The following is a 17,410-nucleotide window of genomic DNA, read 5'->3' as shown; positions in this document are numbered from 1 at the left end:
CCGTTAGCTGCAACGGTTGATTGGGCTTCAAAAGTTTTTTGGCTGCTGGCTATATTTCTGCGGTATTCACCAGATCACAAATTCAATACCGCCGTCAACATCCCCATAGGGTGCCATCGCGCCTTTATCACACTTCATCGCTCAAACGAGTTCTCATAATCCGTCACGAACCTAATAACTGCTTTAAATCTCCGGTGCCTTGGCACCGCGGCACAACATTGTAAAGACACACCTGTTGCTATTCCCAACAAGCCGCAAAATAGTTAACCAATCAACACCTCTCAGACGGGGCACCTATGGGCTCTGGGGGTCTCAAGCATAATGGGGCTCTCTCTGTAAATTGCGCACCTCCTCCGGGCCGTCAAACGTTCCGTTTGTCACCGCGACGTCGACGCGAAGGCTCAAACAAAAAGTGTTAAAAACAGCGCATGCCTAAACGACGTTTAACACGCGTCTAGCTCAAGATAGGAAAAAACCGACAGTTCACTATGGGAAGATTTTATATAGTTCGGTGGTCAAAAATATGTCTGCTATCTTTTTGACATATTTCTGAGTTTTGTGATACAAATTTGATGTTTTGTTTTCAAAAAAACAAGTTTTTGAGACAATATTTAGCATGGGGCCTATAGCAGCGTCGATGGTTTAGTTGTAAGCGTGATTGCCTTTGATCCCAGTCAGTCGGGTATTAATTTCCGTCGACGCTGTCGGGATTTTCTGATAAAAACTACGTCTTTTTTTTGGAAGAGGAGTAAAGCCGTTGCCCCTTTCAGAGCCCCTCCTGGCTTCACCACTGGTCCATCACCCGAAAGGCTTTGGGGTTTTTCATATTTCGACATGTAGAATCTAACAAAAATAGTCCGGTTGCAAACCCCGTGTAATACCATCGTGACCTTCCCTTGTAAGTATGAGGCTCTATATACACAACTAGTTGGAATTAATTTATTTGCATTAGCTGGTTGTTATCTTTGTACTATACTTTGTATAGTATATACTTTGTATACAACATATTAAAGCGTGACAGCTAAGAAGCATTTTTCGATCTGCCATAATAAAATCATTGTTCAACTCATTTTTACCGCCTTAAACAGCCTAAAATTATTTTTATAAGTAGTATATAAAATTAAATCATATGAATTTCATTCTGGTATACTAATACATGTTGATGACTTTTATTGCGAAAATTTGTTCAGATTTTTCAAAATAATTCAATGCGCGGTGAATGGCGTCCTTATGGTACCAAAAATAGGCGGACATAAAACCACAACTTATGCCAGGGTGTCAGTTGGCAAGAAGTGAGAAGAAGAATAATAGGTCTATATTGAAATAATGAATTACATAGATCATGTAGCTGATTAACGTTGCAAAAATAATTATAAAACATAACAGGTATCTATCTATAAAAATAAAAATGGAATGGTGTTTGTATGTCACGGATCAGCTTGAGAAAGGGTTGACATATTTAAGTAATTCTTTCACCTTTGTATCGTTCAAGGACGGCAACGTGTTTGTGAAGAATATTTGTTGTGGAAATCCACCGGGAAAGTTGATTAAAGGAGAAAACAAAGTTGACGTTTTGTATGGGGATCTTTACATAGTCAACTGGGTAGTGCAGGTCGGACTCGATTATCCGGAGTATCGATTTTTCTTTTCACTCCGGATAATCAAATTCTCCGGGTAAACGAAACACTAAAAGAAAAATTTAAATCTGCGATAAAATAACTTAAATATTATCTTTTTCCATCGTTTCATTTTTATGAAGCAGTTTATTTTTAGGACAATTAGGGGTCTTTAGAAGAAAAGTAAATTTTTGACCATCATACACAAAAATTTTTATTTCGAGTCCCGCTTTTCTTACGTAAGTCCAAATTTGCTAAACCATTCATATTGTATATTGATATACTAAATTATATCAAAATTATGTATGAAAACTGAAAAACAAAATATAAAAAAATATATATATATTCCGGATAATCGAGTCTAAAATTCCGGATAATCGAGTCCCGGATAATCGAGTCACCGGATAATCGAGTCTCCGGATAATCGGATCTCCGGATAGTAATTTGGCTAGATTTTCAAAGGAAACGGGAGATAAAATCGTAATTTCTCGGGAATTTTTCAGGATCTCTGGAAATTCTCGAAAACAATAAAATGCACCAAATTTGACTCCAAAATTTCAAAGAAAAATCTTTATTTCATCTTCATCCCAGTATTGCTGATTGGGGTTTTTCTCTTTTTAGTAATTTTCCAGTAGGGCAAGGGGTGGTAAAATGAACACCTTAAGGATATCATCTTGTTTCTGATAGAAAAACGAAGAATATGTATCGTTCTACCGCATAAGATCATAATTAGGGATGTTATCTAAAGCAGCAACACGAATTCAGACTAAAATAGCTAAATTTTTACGTATTTTTAACGCTAGCAACAAACAATGGAAATGTTCATTTTACCTGCACTATGTGGGTAGTCATTTAGCTGTTGGTGCTAAAATGAACATCATGCAAAAAAACGTGAGAAAAACTAATATTAAAAAAAAATCATTGCTTTCCCGCAAATATATCTATAAATGCTTGTAACCCATTCAAAAATAAATCTAAAAGTTTCAAATTTGACATCATATCACAACGATATTTACATCACTGAAAAACCTCAAGACCTCTGAGCAAAAAGTTAAGTGAGCTCTAATTTTCAAACGTGGTTTTCTAAAATCTTTGTTTTAGTTGATATTTTCACTTCAATTGACCTTCTTATCAACCCGAACACTCTGATTTATGCTCTAAATCGTCCGTGCGTGATAAAAATTCATTGAAATTTGTTTTTTTCTTGGTAAAAGATACGGTGTTCATTTTACCACCACTTCCCCTAATTTTTTATTTATCCCCAAAAAAAAATATTTTACACTTTTTATAAATTCAACTTTAAAGCCAATGACAATTGTCTTGAAATTGGTTGACAATTGTGTCAGGTGGCTGAAGAGTGCAGTGTTTAGCATATCTTTCAGCCAGACAGTGTTTAGCATATCTCTTAAAATGAAGCCTGTATACGTACATCCATAATAACTGACCAGCCCACTGCAGTATGCCGCATTTCATCTAATCGAAATTTCTCTTTCGACGTTAGAACAGCTAGTCATTCATATGAACGCTTTGTAGTTTTCTGCTTTATGACGTTACGTCCCAACTGTGATAGAGCTAGCATTGGGGGCTGCTAATTTTTCGAAAGTTTTCTATCCCGAAAATTCGTGTGCTCTTCTGAATTCATACCACATAAAAAGAGAAAGGTTGAGTGAAAAATATTATTATTTTAAAAAGGCGTAAGCGACTTAAAGCTGAATTTTTAAGTAATAATATATGTCTGCACTGCACAATTGTGCCACTGGCTGAAGAAATATGCTAAACACAGCCTGGCTGAAAATAATAGAGTTACGAAGACTTCACTGAAAGTCACATGTTGTCAGATTCTTCAGACTTGTGCATTTGAAAATTCGAAGTTTGCTAAAATGCCATTGCAACGTTGTAAATTCTTCGATAGTTATTGGCTTAAGCGTTCCTTCAGAAAGAGCTTAAAAAACGGTTCAACCAACTAACATTTTTTGAACTTGTTGAAATTCTTTACATTTTTTGTTAACTTTTGAGGATTGTTGAAGAAAACTTAAGATAACTAAAATGCTTGAAAGTCGTTGTTTGTTTGGCAAAAAATGTTCGGTTTATCGGTAAATACTTTGGATTTTAGGAGAGTAAACAAGCCAATGAAAATGTTTAAAGCTAATTGAAAGTTTTCAAATATTTTTTGAGTTATTGATAAATTTCTACAGCTACCTAGTTGCAATGTTCAAATTTGTTGGATGTTCATTCAGTATTTTTTGGTCGAATACTTTACAAATCTTGTTAGCTGATTTGTATTCAAAGATTCTTCTGTATTCTACTCGAACCATCAAGATTCAAATGCATGCTTGAGATTGTTGCAAAGCCTCGAAGTGACAAGATTGCAGCAGAATCCTTAAAATTATTATGGTAAAACACACAGCTTTGCTGCTCTCCTGTAAATTTAATTGAGGCTTTGCATAATTTGAAATTATTATTTTGGTAACTATTGTGAAACAGTTGGCAAGTTTCTAAGAAGCATTCGGGCCAAAAAAAAACGATCGTTTTTGTGACTCCCCCAAGAAACTCACAGTTTGGGAAACTATGTTATAATTATTACTAACATTTCGAAGATTTCATTCAACAAATAACTTTTTAACAAAATTTAACTTGGGCATGTTTTATTAAGAGAACTACAAAAGATCGTGTTCTGATATTCCACGAATCTCTAGGTATAAGTAACTATTATCCAATGTGAAAAAAAAACAATCAGAACAAGCCATTTTTTAATTTTGGTCGCCTGATTACTCATAGTGCAATCATTTTAGTCGCGCAAAGCCGACCATTCGAGCAGGTCCAGCGCACGCTACAGGGCTAACTAATAAGCAAAGATGTTAATGTTTACCCGCTTAAATTAATCGCTTAATTCCTATGACGTGTCTCTCCCGCCAGCAGTCAACGGCCAAACGGCGCAAAAAGTGACACATTCGCTGTAGATATGTACAAAACCTTTTCGCAACGTCACTTCTTTCGCGCAAAGGCAGTTCCTTGTATGGACATTCCGACTGAAATCGGGTCACTGTAGTATAAAGTCGAACTCGAGCCTATTTGAATATTCATGTGGACAGTAATTCACCCGGCTGTGATGATGCCTGCGGATTTACCTGAGCAGATTTTATTCAAATGACAAAATGACCTTATTTGGGAATAGTTTTTCTCGATTAATAACCCTTGAAGGGGGGTTGATCCGTAGCCCCAACTTGACACTTGGTGATGGTGGTGAGGTGAAATTCGTGACACTTCAATAAATCTGCAGGCAGAGTTATTTTCTGAACATATGGTCACAAAACACCAGATCGGGGTTTCCCAACCAGTGGTTCGAGAGCCTCTAGGGTACCGTGACGACTTCTCAGAGGACACCAATGAAAATAAAATTTATAAAAACCTTTCGATGCGATTCTAAAGGCAGGTTTTAACGAATTCCTGCGATAGAGTTTAACCAATTGCTGTTGGGATTTTGGTTTCTAACCGAAATCTCAGGGAAATGTCTTGGCAAGATACTTTACGAATCTCTACAGAGGATCATAGTCGATTCCTTACACGGATTCCAGAGTGACTTTTAAGTGGGTCAATGGTAAGAATGTCTTTTGATTTGCTACGATTTGATTTACTTTTCCTAAACTTGCAACATATTTCTTGACAGATTGTACTGGATATAATTTTGGAAAATTTCTCTTCGCAGTGATTGTTGAAAACTCAATTGGATCCTTATTTTGAGCTGTATTGAACTTATTTGGTTCTAAAATGTCTCGAGTTTGAAGAACATACATTACAAGACCCCTTAATGTTTAAAGAACTGGAGAAGCGGGGCGTATCACCAAAAAGGTTGGGAATCTCTGAACAAGATTGACTCAAATAAAAAACGGAATCAGCTAATTGACTAGTTTATTGAATTTAGGATCCGTTGATACCGGACCGGAAGGGGCGTATCGTTGACAGTCACACCGATGCATATCGATATTTTTCCTAATTATGGGGGTTCAGAATTCAAATCCCTATTTGGAAGCCACCAAATAGCCTTGAATGTTCTGAAATTGAATGATTTGAACTTGTTGCCCTCGTTCAATTGACCACACGCGCTGCTGCTATCCGTCCACCGATAGCTCAATTAAACGATTAACTAGTTATGTTTAGTGACAAGTCATCAAGTTGTTGTTTTTTGCTTGTATGCACCTGTCTTTGTTAGATGCGTTTCTGGCTGCGATGCAATCTGTTGCATTGTCTGGCTATAATTAGTGGGTCGCAATCGATCGCTGTTCGATTGTGGAACGAGTTTCTTATTTTGGAAGTGGTGAATGTTTGCGGTTATGTTTGCATAACATGACCGAAATTAATCCTGGATGACATGGCTGACTACGGTGACCCCATCAATCAGTTGCTATTGACAGTAAACTGCGATATAGCATACGTCGTGAATGGTTTCCTTTTCTTCTTGACATCATATCCTAATTAGGGCAGAGTTGGGTATTCAACTTATCAATGTCAATAAGGTGAAGATGCATCGAAGTCACAGCCCCAATTTTTGAAGAGCACAAATCTGGAGAACTAGAAAGCCATTCGTACTGAAAATTTGTATTCTAATTATCAGCTTACGGCTTCTTTTCACCTTCACCTTATAAGCACTTTTACAGTTATGGTATGAGAACTTATGATAAACATTGGAAACATTATGCTAAACATTCGGTATACTGTCCATAGTATTCTGATTGAAAACCACTGTATTCTGAATGTAACGCAGACTTTACTACAAATTTCGGTCGGAATTCCAAAATTCCATGACGAGTTTGTTGAAGAAATTGTGAACTAATTTCTTAACTGCATATTACTGACTTTGATGTATAATTGATTTCTATGTGGCTAATGATATCCGAGACCTAGGAAGACAAATCGCAACTTTGTTGTCACTAGCATCGAATGACATCAATCCGTAGTCAACTAGGCGGATCAAACACAGTACATCCGTACCCGACTACGTACCCACCTTTATCTGATATATCTACAATGTGCAAAACCGTCCATTGTTTACCGAGCGACCGCCCACCTTGGCCGTAACCGTTTCGGTGTGACTTTCCACCGTTTCGGTGTGACCATTCCCGCGTCACCGAAGTGGGACCTTTTTCTCTGTTTCTTCCTGGGTTTACGTCCCAACTGGGGAAGAGCCTGTTTCTCAGCTTACGTATTCTCATGAGCACTTCCGTAGTTATTAACTGACCATTTTTGAATTTGTATATTGTGCGACAAGCATTAATATTATCTTCGTTTACTTTGAGTCCTGAGAAGTCGAGGAAATTAGCAACCAGAAAAAAATCCTCAACCGGTGGGATTTGAATCCACAATCCTTAGTTAGGGCTAGATGAATAACTGCTCGTTTACCGCAGCGGCTATCTGAGTCCCTCTGGTCGATGCTGAAACAAAACCGGCAAGCGCCGGATAATGATCAGCAATTCCCGTGCCCTCATCCATCCTTACGTACGTAGATCGGTTTACCAACAAACGATTCTTTGTGCAAACGCAAGCGAAATCGTCACAACACCGCACCGGACGGAGAGGTAGAGCAAACTTCAGCATTTAAGTACGATTCTTACGACTCAATTAAACGCGCAGAATTGGTCCACAACCCTTACAATGACAGGCAGGGTTGGTTGCGACTGGGTATCTTAAAAAAAACTTGAAGCATTTCATGACTGAAAAAGGTTATCAATAAGAGACCAACCAACCCAGCCATAGCAGTTAACGCGCAGCTATTCAGCAACACCAGGCTGAGGATCGTGGGTTCGAACCCAACCGATCGAGGATCTTTTCGATTGGCTACTTGGGCACTTTCATGATTCACTTTGGCATGGGGGGTTTTTATCGGTCGAATTGTCTGAAAATTTGCAACAAGAAGCACTTAAATACGGCACAAATTGTGGCCAAATATAAGCTCAGTAGCTTCAAAATAAACACTTCCTAAGTGAATCTTAAGTGCCAAGAGTAGGCTCCGGCTTCCTGTATGAATGCAAAAATGACCAATTAGCAAAGGAAGCTCTCAGTTAACAACTGTGGAAGGCTGAGTAACTGATTCTAAGCTAGAAGGAACATAACGCCAGTAAGAAGAAAAAGTAGAAGAGGAATAAGAAGAGACCAAGAACCAAGAAATTAGGAGGGAACCAGAAGATAAGATTTTTCATCAGGATTGCTCAGAGACCAGATGTTTGTTTACGAATATTTTTAAAATTATTTCATGAATTAATTCATTATTTTCCTTAATATCTCTTCAATTAATTGTTTAACTACTCCTTTGAGATACGTTCAAGACATCAACCTGATTTTTTTCTAAGGATACCCTCTGAAATTACCATTTTTCGTTATCTAAAATCGTTCTTAACACGTTTTGGGCAATGATTCATTTTTACTGGAAAATTTATGAATTTTGATTTTTTATTTATTCTCTATTTTTGAACATTGCTATCCTTTTTCCATTTTTCTTGAACCTTCTTCTGGTTACTAATTTTTTTTCTTGAACATTTTTTATTTTCCGTGTAATTAACGGGAAAACAGGTTTAAAATTATTTTAACACCACCAGGCTCTTTTCCTGTGATAGATTAATTGTAGAATAATATAAAAGGCACGATTTTTTGTATTGCAAAGGCATTTGTAGATTTAAAAAATCAAATTTAGAAACATTGTCGAAAAATACAAAAAAAGCTTCAAAAATCATAAACAACTTTCCTTATATGCCTGTTATGGTTCAAGACTCAAGCCAAAAATAAAATTAAATTTTGAGCTACGAAAAAAAAAACCCTAAATTCCAAAGTGTACCTCCAGTCTAAAGGCGGGGTTGGATATTAATGGGTTAACTCTTAAAGAATTCGAAAAAAAAAAATTAAAATCGTACTCGATAATCTTCGATTTGGATTAAATTTTGCACATGTTTTCGGTATGGGAGAATAAGTGTTTTCCATAGAAAAATCATCATTTTGAATCAAGAATATTTTTTGAAAAGGCCTATAAGCAATGCAAATTGTTTGAAAAATTTTAACTCCAAAACTGTTTATTCTAGTGAAAAAGTTGTAGCGAACCATTTGGACTACAAGAAAAAAAATGTACACTGAAAAATTATTTATTGTTTTGCGAATGGAAAATTCAAAAGTGAAACTTAAATTTCAAATTGCACAATAACCCCATTTTTAATATTTTTAAATTTTCACCATAGAATGTTGATAGTAAACAGATGTTTGGGACAAAGTTGTTCTAAGAACAACTTTTGATCGATTTTCAATATTTTGTTATTTTGTCAAAACAAATATGCTCTGATGGTACAACATGAATCTTGAAATCATTCTAAACCATAATGATTCTCTAGAAGCAGCCATTTTCGTATTATATCAAAAATATAATAATTAAAAAAATAAAATAGGTCAGTTTTATATGTTATTCGCAGTTCTCCATCAAGAAAAATAAGTAAATCGAAATATATATGGTCTATACTCTTGAAAACATATTTTTCTTGATGAAGAATCGCGGATAACTCATGAAAAGGCCATTTTCATGAGTTATCCGCGATTCTTTATTATTTAAAAAAACATTTTTTGCATTGAACTAGATATAATTCTAAAATGGCTACTCTTAGAGAAATGATCATGATAATTATTGGTTTAGAAGGATTTCAAGGTTCTTATTGCATCATCAAAACGACAAAAAATCGAAATATAAAAAACTGATTTAAAGTTGTTCTTAGGAAAAATTTTTTGTTAAAAATTTCTCCATCATGAAACTTTGTCCCTAACTTCTGTTTCTCATCAAGATTCTATGGTGAAAATTGAAAAAATAATAAAAATGGATTTTTTGTGTAATTTAAGATTAACCTTTGAATTTTTCATGAAAAACACAATAAATATGTTTTCAGTGTATATTTTTTTCTTGTAGTCCAAATGGTTTGCTACAACTTATTCATAGATCATTTTTCATTAAAATCACGTAGTTTGAATTTTTCAAATAATATGCATGCAAAAATTTATAGACCATTTTCAAAAGTTATTCTTGAGTCTAAACTAAAATGATCGATTTTTCTATGGAAAACACTTACCGAAAACCGAAGATGGTCGAGTTCTGTGACTGACAGATTTGGCAAGGAATTCGTCTATTGTCAAATAGTGTGTTGTGAAGTTTATTGGCGTTGAAAAACAATTATTTCTAGAAAAATAGTGTTCAATACCAGCCCACATTTAGGCGTTGTATGCGGTATTCTTGAAGTTTAATTATTAATTATTTCCGTAAATCTAGAATTGGTAGGAATTTAGGGTATAGTTATTCTTAAACAAATAATCAACTAATTGATGCATGATCAATTTCAACTCGAAATGAGACAAACTGATTTTTTATACATTGAACAGAATCATCATCAAGTTTTGGTACAGAATGTCGATACATGAGTCTTTGGCCAGACTTCCCCCTCTCCCGAAACATGATCACGTGGTTTATGGACGACCCCCATGCTAGATTAAAGAGACCGCGCATTCTATCGAGTTAGGGAAAATATCGAGTTACAAAATGTCGAGTAAGGGAGAGTTACTGTATTTTCTCAGATATTCCTCTCGACTTTGAGAACTGAGACTTCCTTAGGGGAGTCCTTGAAAAATTATCCAGGAATTCTTCCAAGGAGAACTCCATGGAATGATTGCAGAAATCCAGAAATGTTTCTCAAATAAATCTTTGCTGATACTTCTGTAGAAATTCATTACTGCAAGGATCTCTGAAAGAGCTCCTGACTCATTAGGAAGTCTTGGAGGTTTTGCAGAAAATAAAACAATAATACCACTATTGCAAAAACAATCAATCGAATCCCTGAATAAAATTCTGCACGAATTTCTAAAGAAATTTCGGAATCTCTGAAGAAATTGGTGTAGGAATGATCGCTGAAAGTGCTGGAAGAAAAAAAAACAACATTCTTCTCGAAAAGTTTTTCGGCCTGAGGTGGGAATCGAACCCACACTCCTTAGCATAATTGCTGTAGTAAGTTGAGCTTTTGAAGAATCCATGTAAAAGAAAATACTCAAGAAATATTTGGAGGAACTGCAGAAGTAATTCCTGGATGAAATGCTGGCGACATTTCTGAAGAAACTTCATGACGAATCCTTGATCAAATTTATTGAGGATTTGTTGGAAGAGTTCCTAATAAATTTACTGGAATAATCAGTGAAGGAGTACCTGAGATATGCCTGCAATGAACAATTTCTTGGAAAATTATATGAGAATGACTAGAAGAATAACTGAAAAAATCTGTGTAGGAACTCCGGCAGAAATTAATATTGTAAGGTTTGCTGGAAAAGTTCTCAAACGAAAATCTTCAAAAACTTACGAATAAACATGTAAAGGAATCATTGAAAGATCATCTACAATAACAACTGGAAGAATTATTAGAAAAATCTCTGGAGAATGTTCTGGGATGGACATTGGAGTAAATTTCAGTGTAATCCCTGAGAAATTGACTTGATGTAAAAGTATTGGAGTCCTCTAGAATTTCCTGGAGCAAATTCTGGAAAAAAAATCATCATTCATAAAAAAGTGACTTTAAGACAGTCTTCCCATGAACAAAACCAATGTTCAACTTTGGTTCAAACCTTGCAAGTTGTGTTGAACCGCGAACACACTTCAACTCTAAACCAGGCTGTACCCGGTACATGTGTACTTCGGTTCAAACTTTAGTGCAAATAATATTGGTACAAAGCAGACTGTTCGAGAACTGTTCTATAATCATATATGGAACTTCTTGATAAAACTTGCAAGACCCTTGAGGCCATGTATGACATGTATTCAATGTTTTACTTAAGCAGATCAACTAAGATTTATATTTGAAGTAACATTTAGGGCTATAAGTGTTATGTCTTGTCTCGCGTCGCGTTTCGTGAATGTCGTGTTGTTCTTAAGTTAGCACAAATCACGCAAATTGATAGTGATTTAGGGCTAACTTTTAAAAAAAAAAACAAGGATTTAACTATATCATACACGATAAGTAGAAATTGATAAGCGTTGATTTGAACTGTTTTGTGTCTGTCGGTTTTGGGCTATCGTTCTCTGCCTTGGAAGCAAACGAGGATTTGTATCAAAATTTGGACCGCGATTGCAACCGAGAAACAAATGAAATGAGTGTTCAAACCAATGTTCACCTTAGCAAGGGTTTAGGTTTAGGTTCGAGTGTTCCGGTTTGAACACGAAAACAGAGTACACCCGATTCTGTTTTTGCACGGATTTTTTTTTACACGACCGTGTAAAAAAAGTTTCCATAAAATTTTTACGCCAAAACCTTATTTTTGCATGAAACGTCGAGAAATGGAGTTACTTTCTATGCACGGTTTTTGAAATTTTGAACCGAAAATTGTTTTTGCACGGTACGCACCCTTGTGCAAAAACAGAATCGGGTGTACAAGGAGAGTACGAAACCATCTGAACCAACGTGTTCGATGTTCATTTGGAAAGACTGCTTTAGAGACTATTTTCGTCAACAGATAGACCTCCCGGTGAAAATAAAAACATTCTAGAGACAAATAGTGACCAAGTCTTTGTGAAAAAAAAACCTGCTACCAGCCCTGGACAGGGGATCGAATCTCTTTGGTAGCGCTCGATTCACCATATCTGTTTCCGTTGCCACTGTTGCAATGGCTGCAGTTCGATTCGAATCATTTCGTTCCCATGCTTGTTGCTTGTCGTCGTGATAGCCCTCCCTCCCGCACACGTTTGTCAAGTGGGATTTGGATTTTTCAATCAACAGCCAGTCATTCAGTCAGTCAATAATCAATAAGGGGACATTAGGGTGCGGCTTATTTTTCAAAAGTTTTCGAAACCAAACGATCGCATATTTTAAAACATGAAAATTAACCTTAAATTAAATCTGAAACCTAATATTTTTGGCTCAAGCTTTAAGGCTTTAAGGCTCACTTTATGTAATTTAAGTTCCGAAGATCACACGAACTTATGGTTTCCGGAACTTTCGAACAAAAGCCGCACCCTAAGGGACATGGACCGCCGCCGTTGATCCGGGCTAGGTGACGGAACCTACCTTGCAGCATCGATCTGTATGCGGTGTCTGTGATGGCGAATACGTGTGGCGGTACCTCGTGCCGTTTGATGCCTTTATACTTTTCCATGATCTTTTCGGTGTAGATGGGCAGCTTTTTGTACGGGTTGACCACCACGCAGAACAGTCCGGAGTATGTCTGTAAGAGAGGAAGAGGAAAAGTGGTAGAAGAAATGAGTAAAAAATAGATAATTGGACGGTGCATGGGTGTGAGTACGGGGGCTGGTACGCGCGATGTGCGTTGGGAAGTTGATTCATTGATTTTTTTTTTTTTTTTTATCTAGTTCATTTATTTGAGGCTCAATCGCGTTTAACGCTCTACGGAGCCGAAACTCATTTTTTGTACTATTTACAATTTATTCACTTTTTAGTACCAAAATTAGTACGGGATGGAGCCAGGGTACTCGTGGCAACTCGAGGTTAGTGGTCACAATTTTGGAGGAAGGACAAGGTAGGGATTGGGATCAGGGTTCTCTGCTGCTCATCCGGGAGGTATATTGTGGTAGCTCGATTAACGTATCATGGCGTTGGTACCAAATTCTTGCCGGTCTTCGTCTGCCGGATGGCCAGGATCCTCAATCCAACACAAAGGGGACAACACACAAAAAAAAAAACTGGAGAAGAGAAGACAAGAGAATTAAACTTTTATACACGACAGGCGAAGGAAATCGTAAATTGCGACCATATAAATGAAATCGCGGGTGCCCAACACATCTCTAACTGAAACATAGGGTTGTCTACCTCGGGCCGCAAGGGTATCCAAAAGTTGCGCTCTGGAGGCGTCCATATCCGGGCACTGCCAAACTACGTGGTCGATGTCATCATAACCGGAACCACACCTATTACAAACATTGCTCAGCGCGAGGTTAATTCTGTGTAGATGTGCATCTAGCGAGTAATGGTTGGACATAAGTCTTGACATCACGCGAATGAAATCTCGACTTACGTCCAAACCTTTCCACCAGGCTCGCAAGGAAACTCTAGGAATTATGGAATGTAACCACCGTCCCAGTTGGCCATTTAGCCAATCGCTTTGCCAACCGTGAAGAGAACTTTGACGTACTAAATGGAAAAATTCATCTCGTGAAATTCGTCTATCATAAATCTCACCTTCCTCAGCGCCCACCTTTGCGAGAGAGTCCGCCTTCTCATTGCCATAAATTAGGCAATGTGAGGGGACCCATACAAAGGTAATCTTATATGATCTTTCGACCAGTGCACACATCTGCTCTCTTATTTTTGTAAGAAAGTAAGATGCATGCTTAACAGGTTTCATCGATCGGAGTGCCTCAATAGAACTGAGACTATCCGAGAAGATGAAGAAGTGGTCTGCGGGCATGTTTGAGATCATCCCCAAAGCGAAGTTGATTGCTGCCAGCTCAGCAACATAAACCGTGCAAGGTTCCTGAAGTTTTCGGAAGGCGGAAGAGTTTTCATTGAAGACACCGAAGCCAGTGGATCCATTGATACGGGACCCGTCAGTGAAATATCTCCTGTAGGAATCGACATTCTGGTACTTTGCATTAAAAATACGTGGGATAGTTATACATCGAAGTTGATCTGGAATTCCATGAATAGCTTGTTTCATGGTCAGATCGTATTCAACAGAGGAACTGTCATTGGTGAAGCGTACACGTGGAGGGTTATAACACGGAAGGCTAATGTCAGATGACATATAGTAGAGATAAACTCTCATGAATTTCGACTGAGTATTCAGTTTAAGTAATTCTTCGAAGTTTTCGATGACGAGTGTGTTGCTCACACCACATTTAATAAGTATTCTTAGCGAGAGCTCCCAGAATCGGTTCTGTAGTGGTAAAACCCCTGCCAGAACCTCTAGGCTCGCATTATGTGTCGAGTGCATACACCCTAAGGCGATACGCAAACAACGATATTGAACTCGTTCCAATTTAATCAGGTGGCAGTTTGCTGCTGAGAGAAAACAGAAAGAGCCATACTCTAGAACAGAGAGAATGGTTGTTTTATAGAGTTTTATGAGGTCATCCGGGTGAGCACCCCACCATGTTCCGGTGATTGTTCGTAGAAAATTGATCCTTTGTTGGCATTTTTCCGTTACATACCTAATATGGGTTCGCCAAGTGCCTTTTGAATCAAACCAGACCCCAAGGTATTTTGAAGTCAAAGACTGGTCGATGTCTGCTCCCAATAGCTTAAGCTTTAGTTGGGCTGGATTCCGCTTCCTTGAAAATACAACCAGTTGAGTTTTTTTGCGGCGCAAACTCGATCCCTAAATTTCTAGCCCAAGTGGATAGATTATCAAGGGAATTTTGCAATGGTCTTTGCAGGATTTCCGCTCGTGGGCCCTTCATAGAGACCACAGCATCATCTGCAAGTTGTCTTAGCGTGCATGGTTCTTCCAAACAGTTGTCAATATCTTTAACATAAAAATTATAAAGCAAGGGACTTAAACATGAGCCTTGGGGAAGGCCCATATAGCTAATTCTGGAAGTTGTCAGTTGACCGAGAGTGAAGCTCATGTGTTTTTCTGACAACAGATTGTACAAGAAATTATTTAATGTTCCAGGAAGTCCACTATTGTGCAAGTTTTCTGACAATATTTCTATGGAAACTGAATCAAAAGCGCCCTTAATATCCAAGAAAACCGAAGCCAATTGCTCCTTGTCAGCAAAGGCTAGTTGAATATCTGATGAAAGCAACGCTAGACAATCATTTGTTCCTTTGCCCTTGCGAAAGCCAAATTGAGTACTGGAAAGCATATTGTTTGATTCGACCCAGTGGTCAAGTCGAGATAGGATCATTTTTTCTAACAATTTCCTTAAACATGATAACATAGCAATCGGGCGGTACGAATTATGATCAGACGCTGGTTTCCCAGGCTTTTGAATAGCTATTACTTTGACCTGTCTCCATTCAGGTGGAACAATGTTGTGTTCCATGAATGAGTTGAACAGGTCAAGCAACCGTCTTTTAGCGATATCAGGGAGATTTTTAAGAAGATTGAACTTAATCATATCGCGTCCCGGAGAGGAGTTGTTTGATGAAAGAAGAGCCATAGAAAATTCCAGCATAGTGAATGGTCTGTCCAACGCATCGTCTCTCTGGGTTTCCCAGAATGGCGGTTGAGCTGGAACTGAATCAGGACAGACCTTTTTTGCGAAGTTGAATATCCAACGATTGGAGTATTCGTCACTCTCATTTGAGGATGAGCGGTTTCGCATGTTGCGAGCCATTCTCCAAAGCGTCGTCATTGAAGTTTCTCGAGAGAGGCCATCGATGAAACGTCGCCAATAGCTACGCTTCTTCGCTTTAATAAGATTCTTCAGTCTTTTATCGAGCTTCGAGTACTCTAAATAAAGTTCTGAGGTACCATATCTACGAAAAGCTTTGAAGGCATTAGATTTTTCTCGATACAACTGAGTGCATTCATCATCCCAACCAGGTGTGGCTGGTCGTCTTTTGAAGGATGCACTTGGAACTCGTTGTTTTTGTGATTCTAATGCACTTTTATAAATCAATTCTGTTAGGAATCGATACTCATCCAACGGTGGGAGAGTGTTGAATGATTCGATACCCAAAGTTACCGCTGATGCAAATTTTTGCCAATCGATATTCCTAGTGAGGTCAAAAGGAACCTGAATTGACTGTTCTGACCTTTCACAATTATTTCTGATAGAGGTTATTATGGGCAAGTGATCACTACCATGGGGATCATCGATAACCTTCCACATGCAATCGAATGATAATGAACTTGAACCCAAAGATAGGTCAATGCGACTTTCTTTGCCGTCGGATGAAATACGTGTCACTTCACCTGTGTTCAAAATGTTCAAGTTGAAATCGTCGCATAAGTCATAGAAAATAGCCGCTCTATAATCGTCATAAGATTCGCCCCATCCAGTACCATGTGAGTTCATATCACCCAGTATTAAAACCGGGAATGAAAGCATGGAGACTGTATTCCAAAGATGACGGCGGTTTATTGAAACTCTTGGAGGAATATAAACAGAAGCTACGCAAAGATCTTTACCCTTTACGTTTATTTGGCAAGCAACGATTTCTATGCCTGGATGAGTCGGGATGGGGATTCTGTAGAATGAATGGCACTTTTTGATCCCTAAAAGCACACCCCCGTAATTATCATCTCGATCTTGGCGAATAATGTTAAAATCGTAGAAGTTGAGATTATCTTCGGAAGAAAGCCATGTTTCACAAAGTGCAAATATATCACAATCGGAATTGTGAAGCAAAAACTTAAATGTGTCTAATTTAGGTTTTAGACTATGACAGTTCCACTGTAGCACAGTGATCATATCTTGTACCTCACTTGATGAATTAGCCATCGAAAGATATGATCGAAGCAAGGAGGGGCCACGAGATAGTCAATTCCCTGAGATATTCTTCTATTGCGGGGAGAAAAAGGTCGAGTATGCCTCTGAATGAGTCTGAAACTCCGAGAGCATTACATATGCGATCCACAAGGGCCGTAAAAGTTATCAGTCCTCGCTTAGCCCGGGGGGTTTTCGAGGAAGAGCGAGGGACTTCGGTAGCTTTTTTCTTGCTATCTTGTCTAGAGCTTCTTTTCGAAGTGTATTTAGTCGGTGGAGGCAGGGGCGGCAGATCTTTGCTGCAACACGGGACGGAAGCATCAAAGACCTGGTTTTTCGGTATTTTCAAATTTGCCCCACTTCCTTTGGGATTAGGCAAACCTTTGAGGGAAGATTTCATTACCTT

At 37.9% G+C, this 17,410-nt stretch overlaps 1 protein-coding gene across 1 annotated transcript in view; it reads right to left on the bottom strand.

The window, feature by feature from the left end:
* LOC5570505 (myosin heavy chain, non-muscle) overlaps positions 1-17,410 on the bottom strand; it is a 167,865-nt gene that overhangs the window by 46,043 nt on the left and 104,412 nt on the right. The window contains exon 3 of the mRNA XM_001659142.2: positions 12,680-12,836. Coding sequence (XP_001659192.2) covers positions 12,680-12,836 — 157 coding nt within the window. The remainder of the gene's footprint in view (positions 1-12,679; positions 12,837-17,410) is intronic.

This window comes from Aedes aegypti, chromosome 2 (genome assembly GCF_002204515.2).
Source record: "Aedes aegypti strain LVP_AGWG chromosome 2, AaegL5.0 Primary Assembly, whole genome shotgun sequence".
Taxonomy (NCBI): Eukaryota; Metazoa; Arthropoda; class Insecta; order Diptera; family Culicidae; genus Aedes; species Aedes aegypti.
Note: the sequence above shows the minus strand (reverse complement) of the source record. Positions and strands in the feature narration are given on the sequence as shown.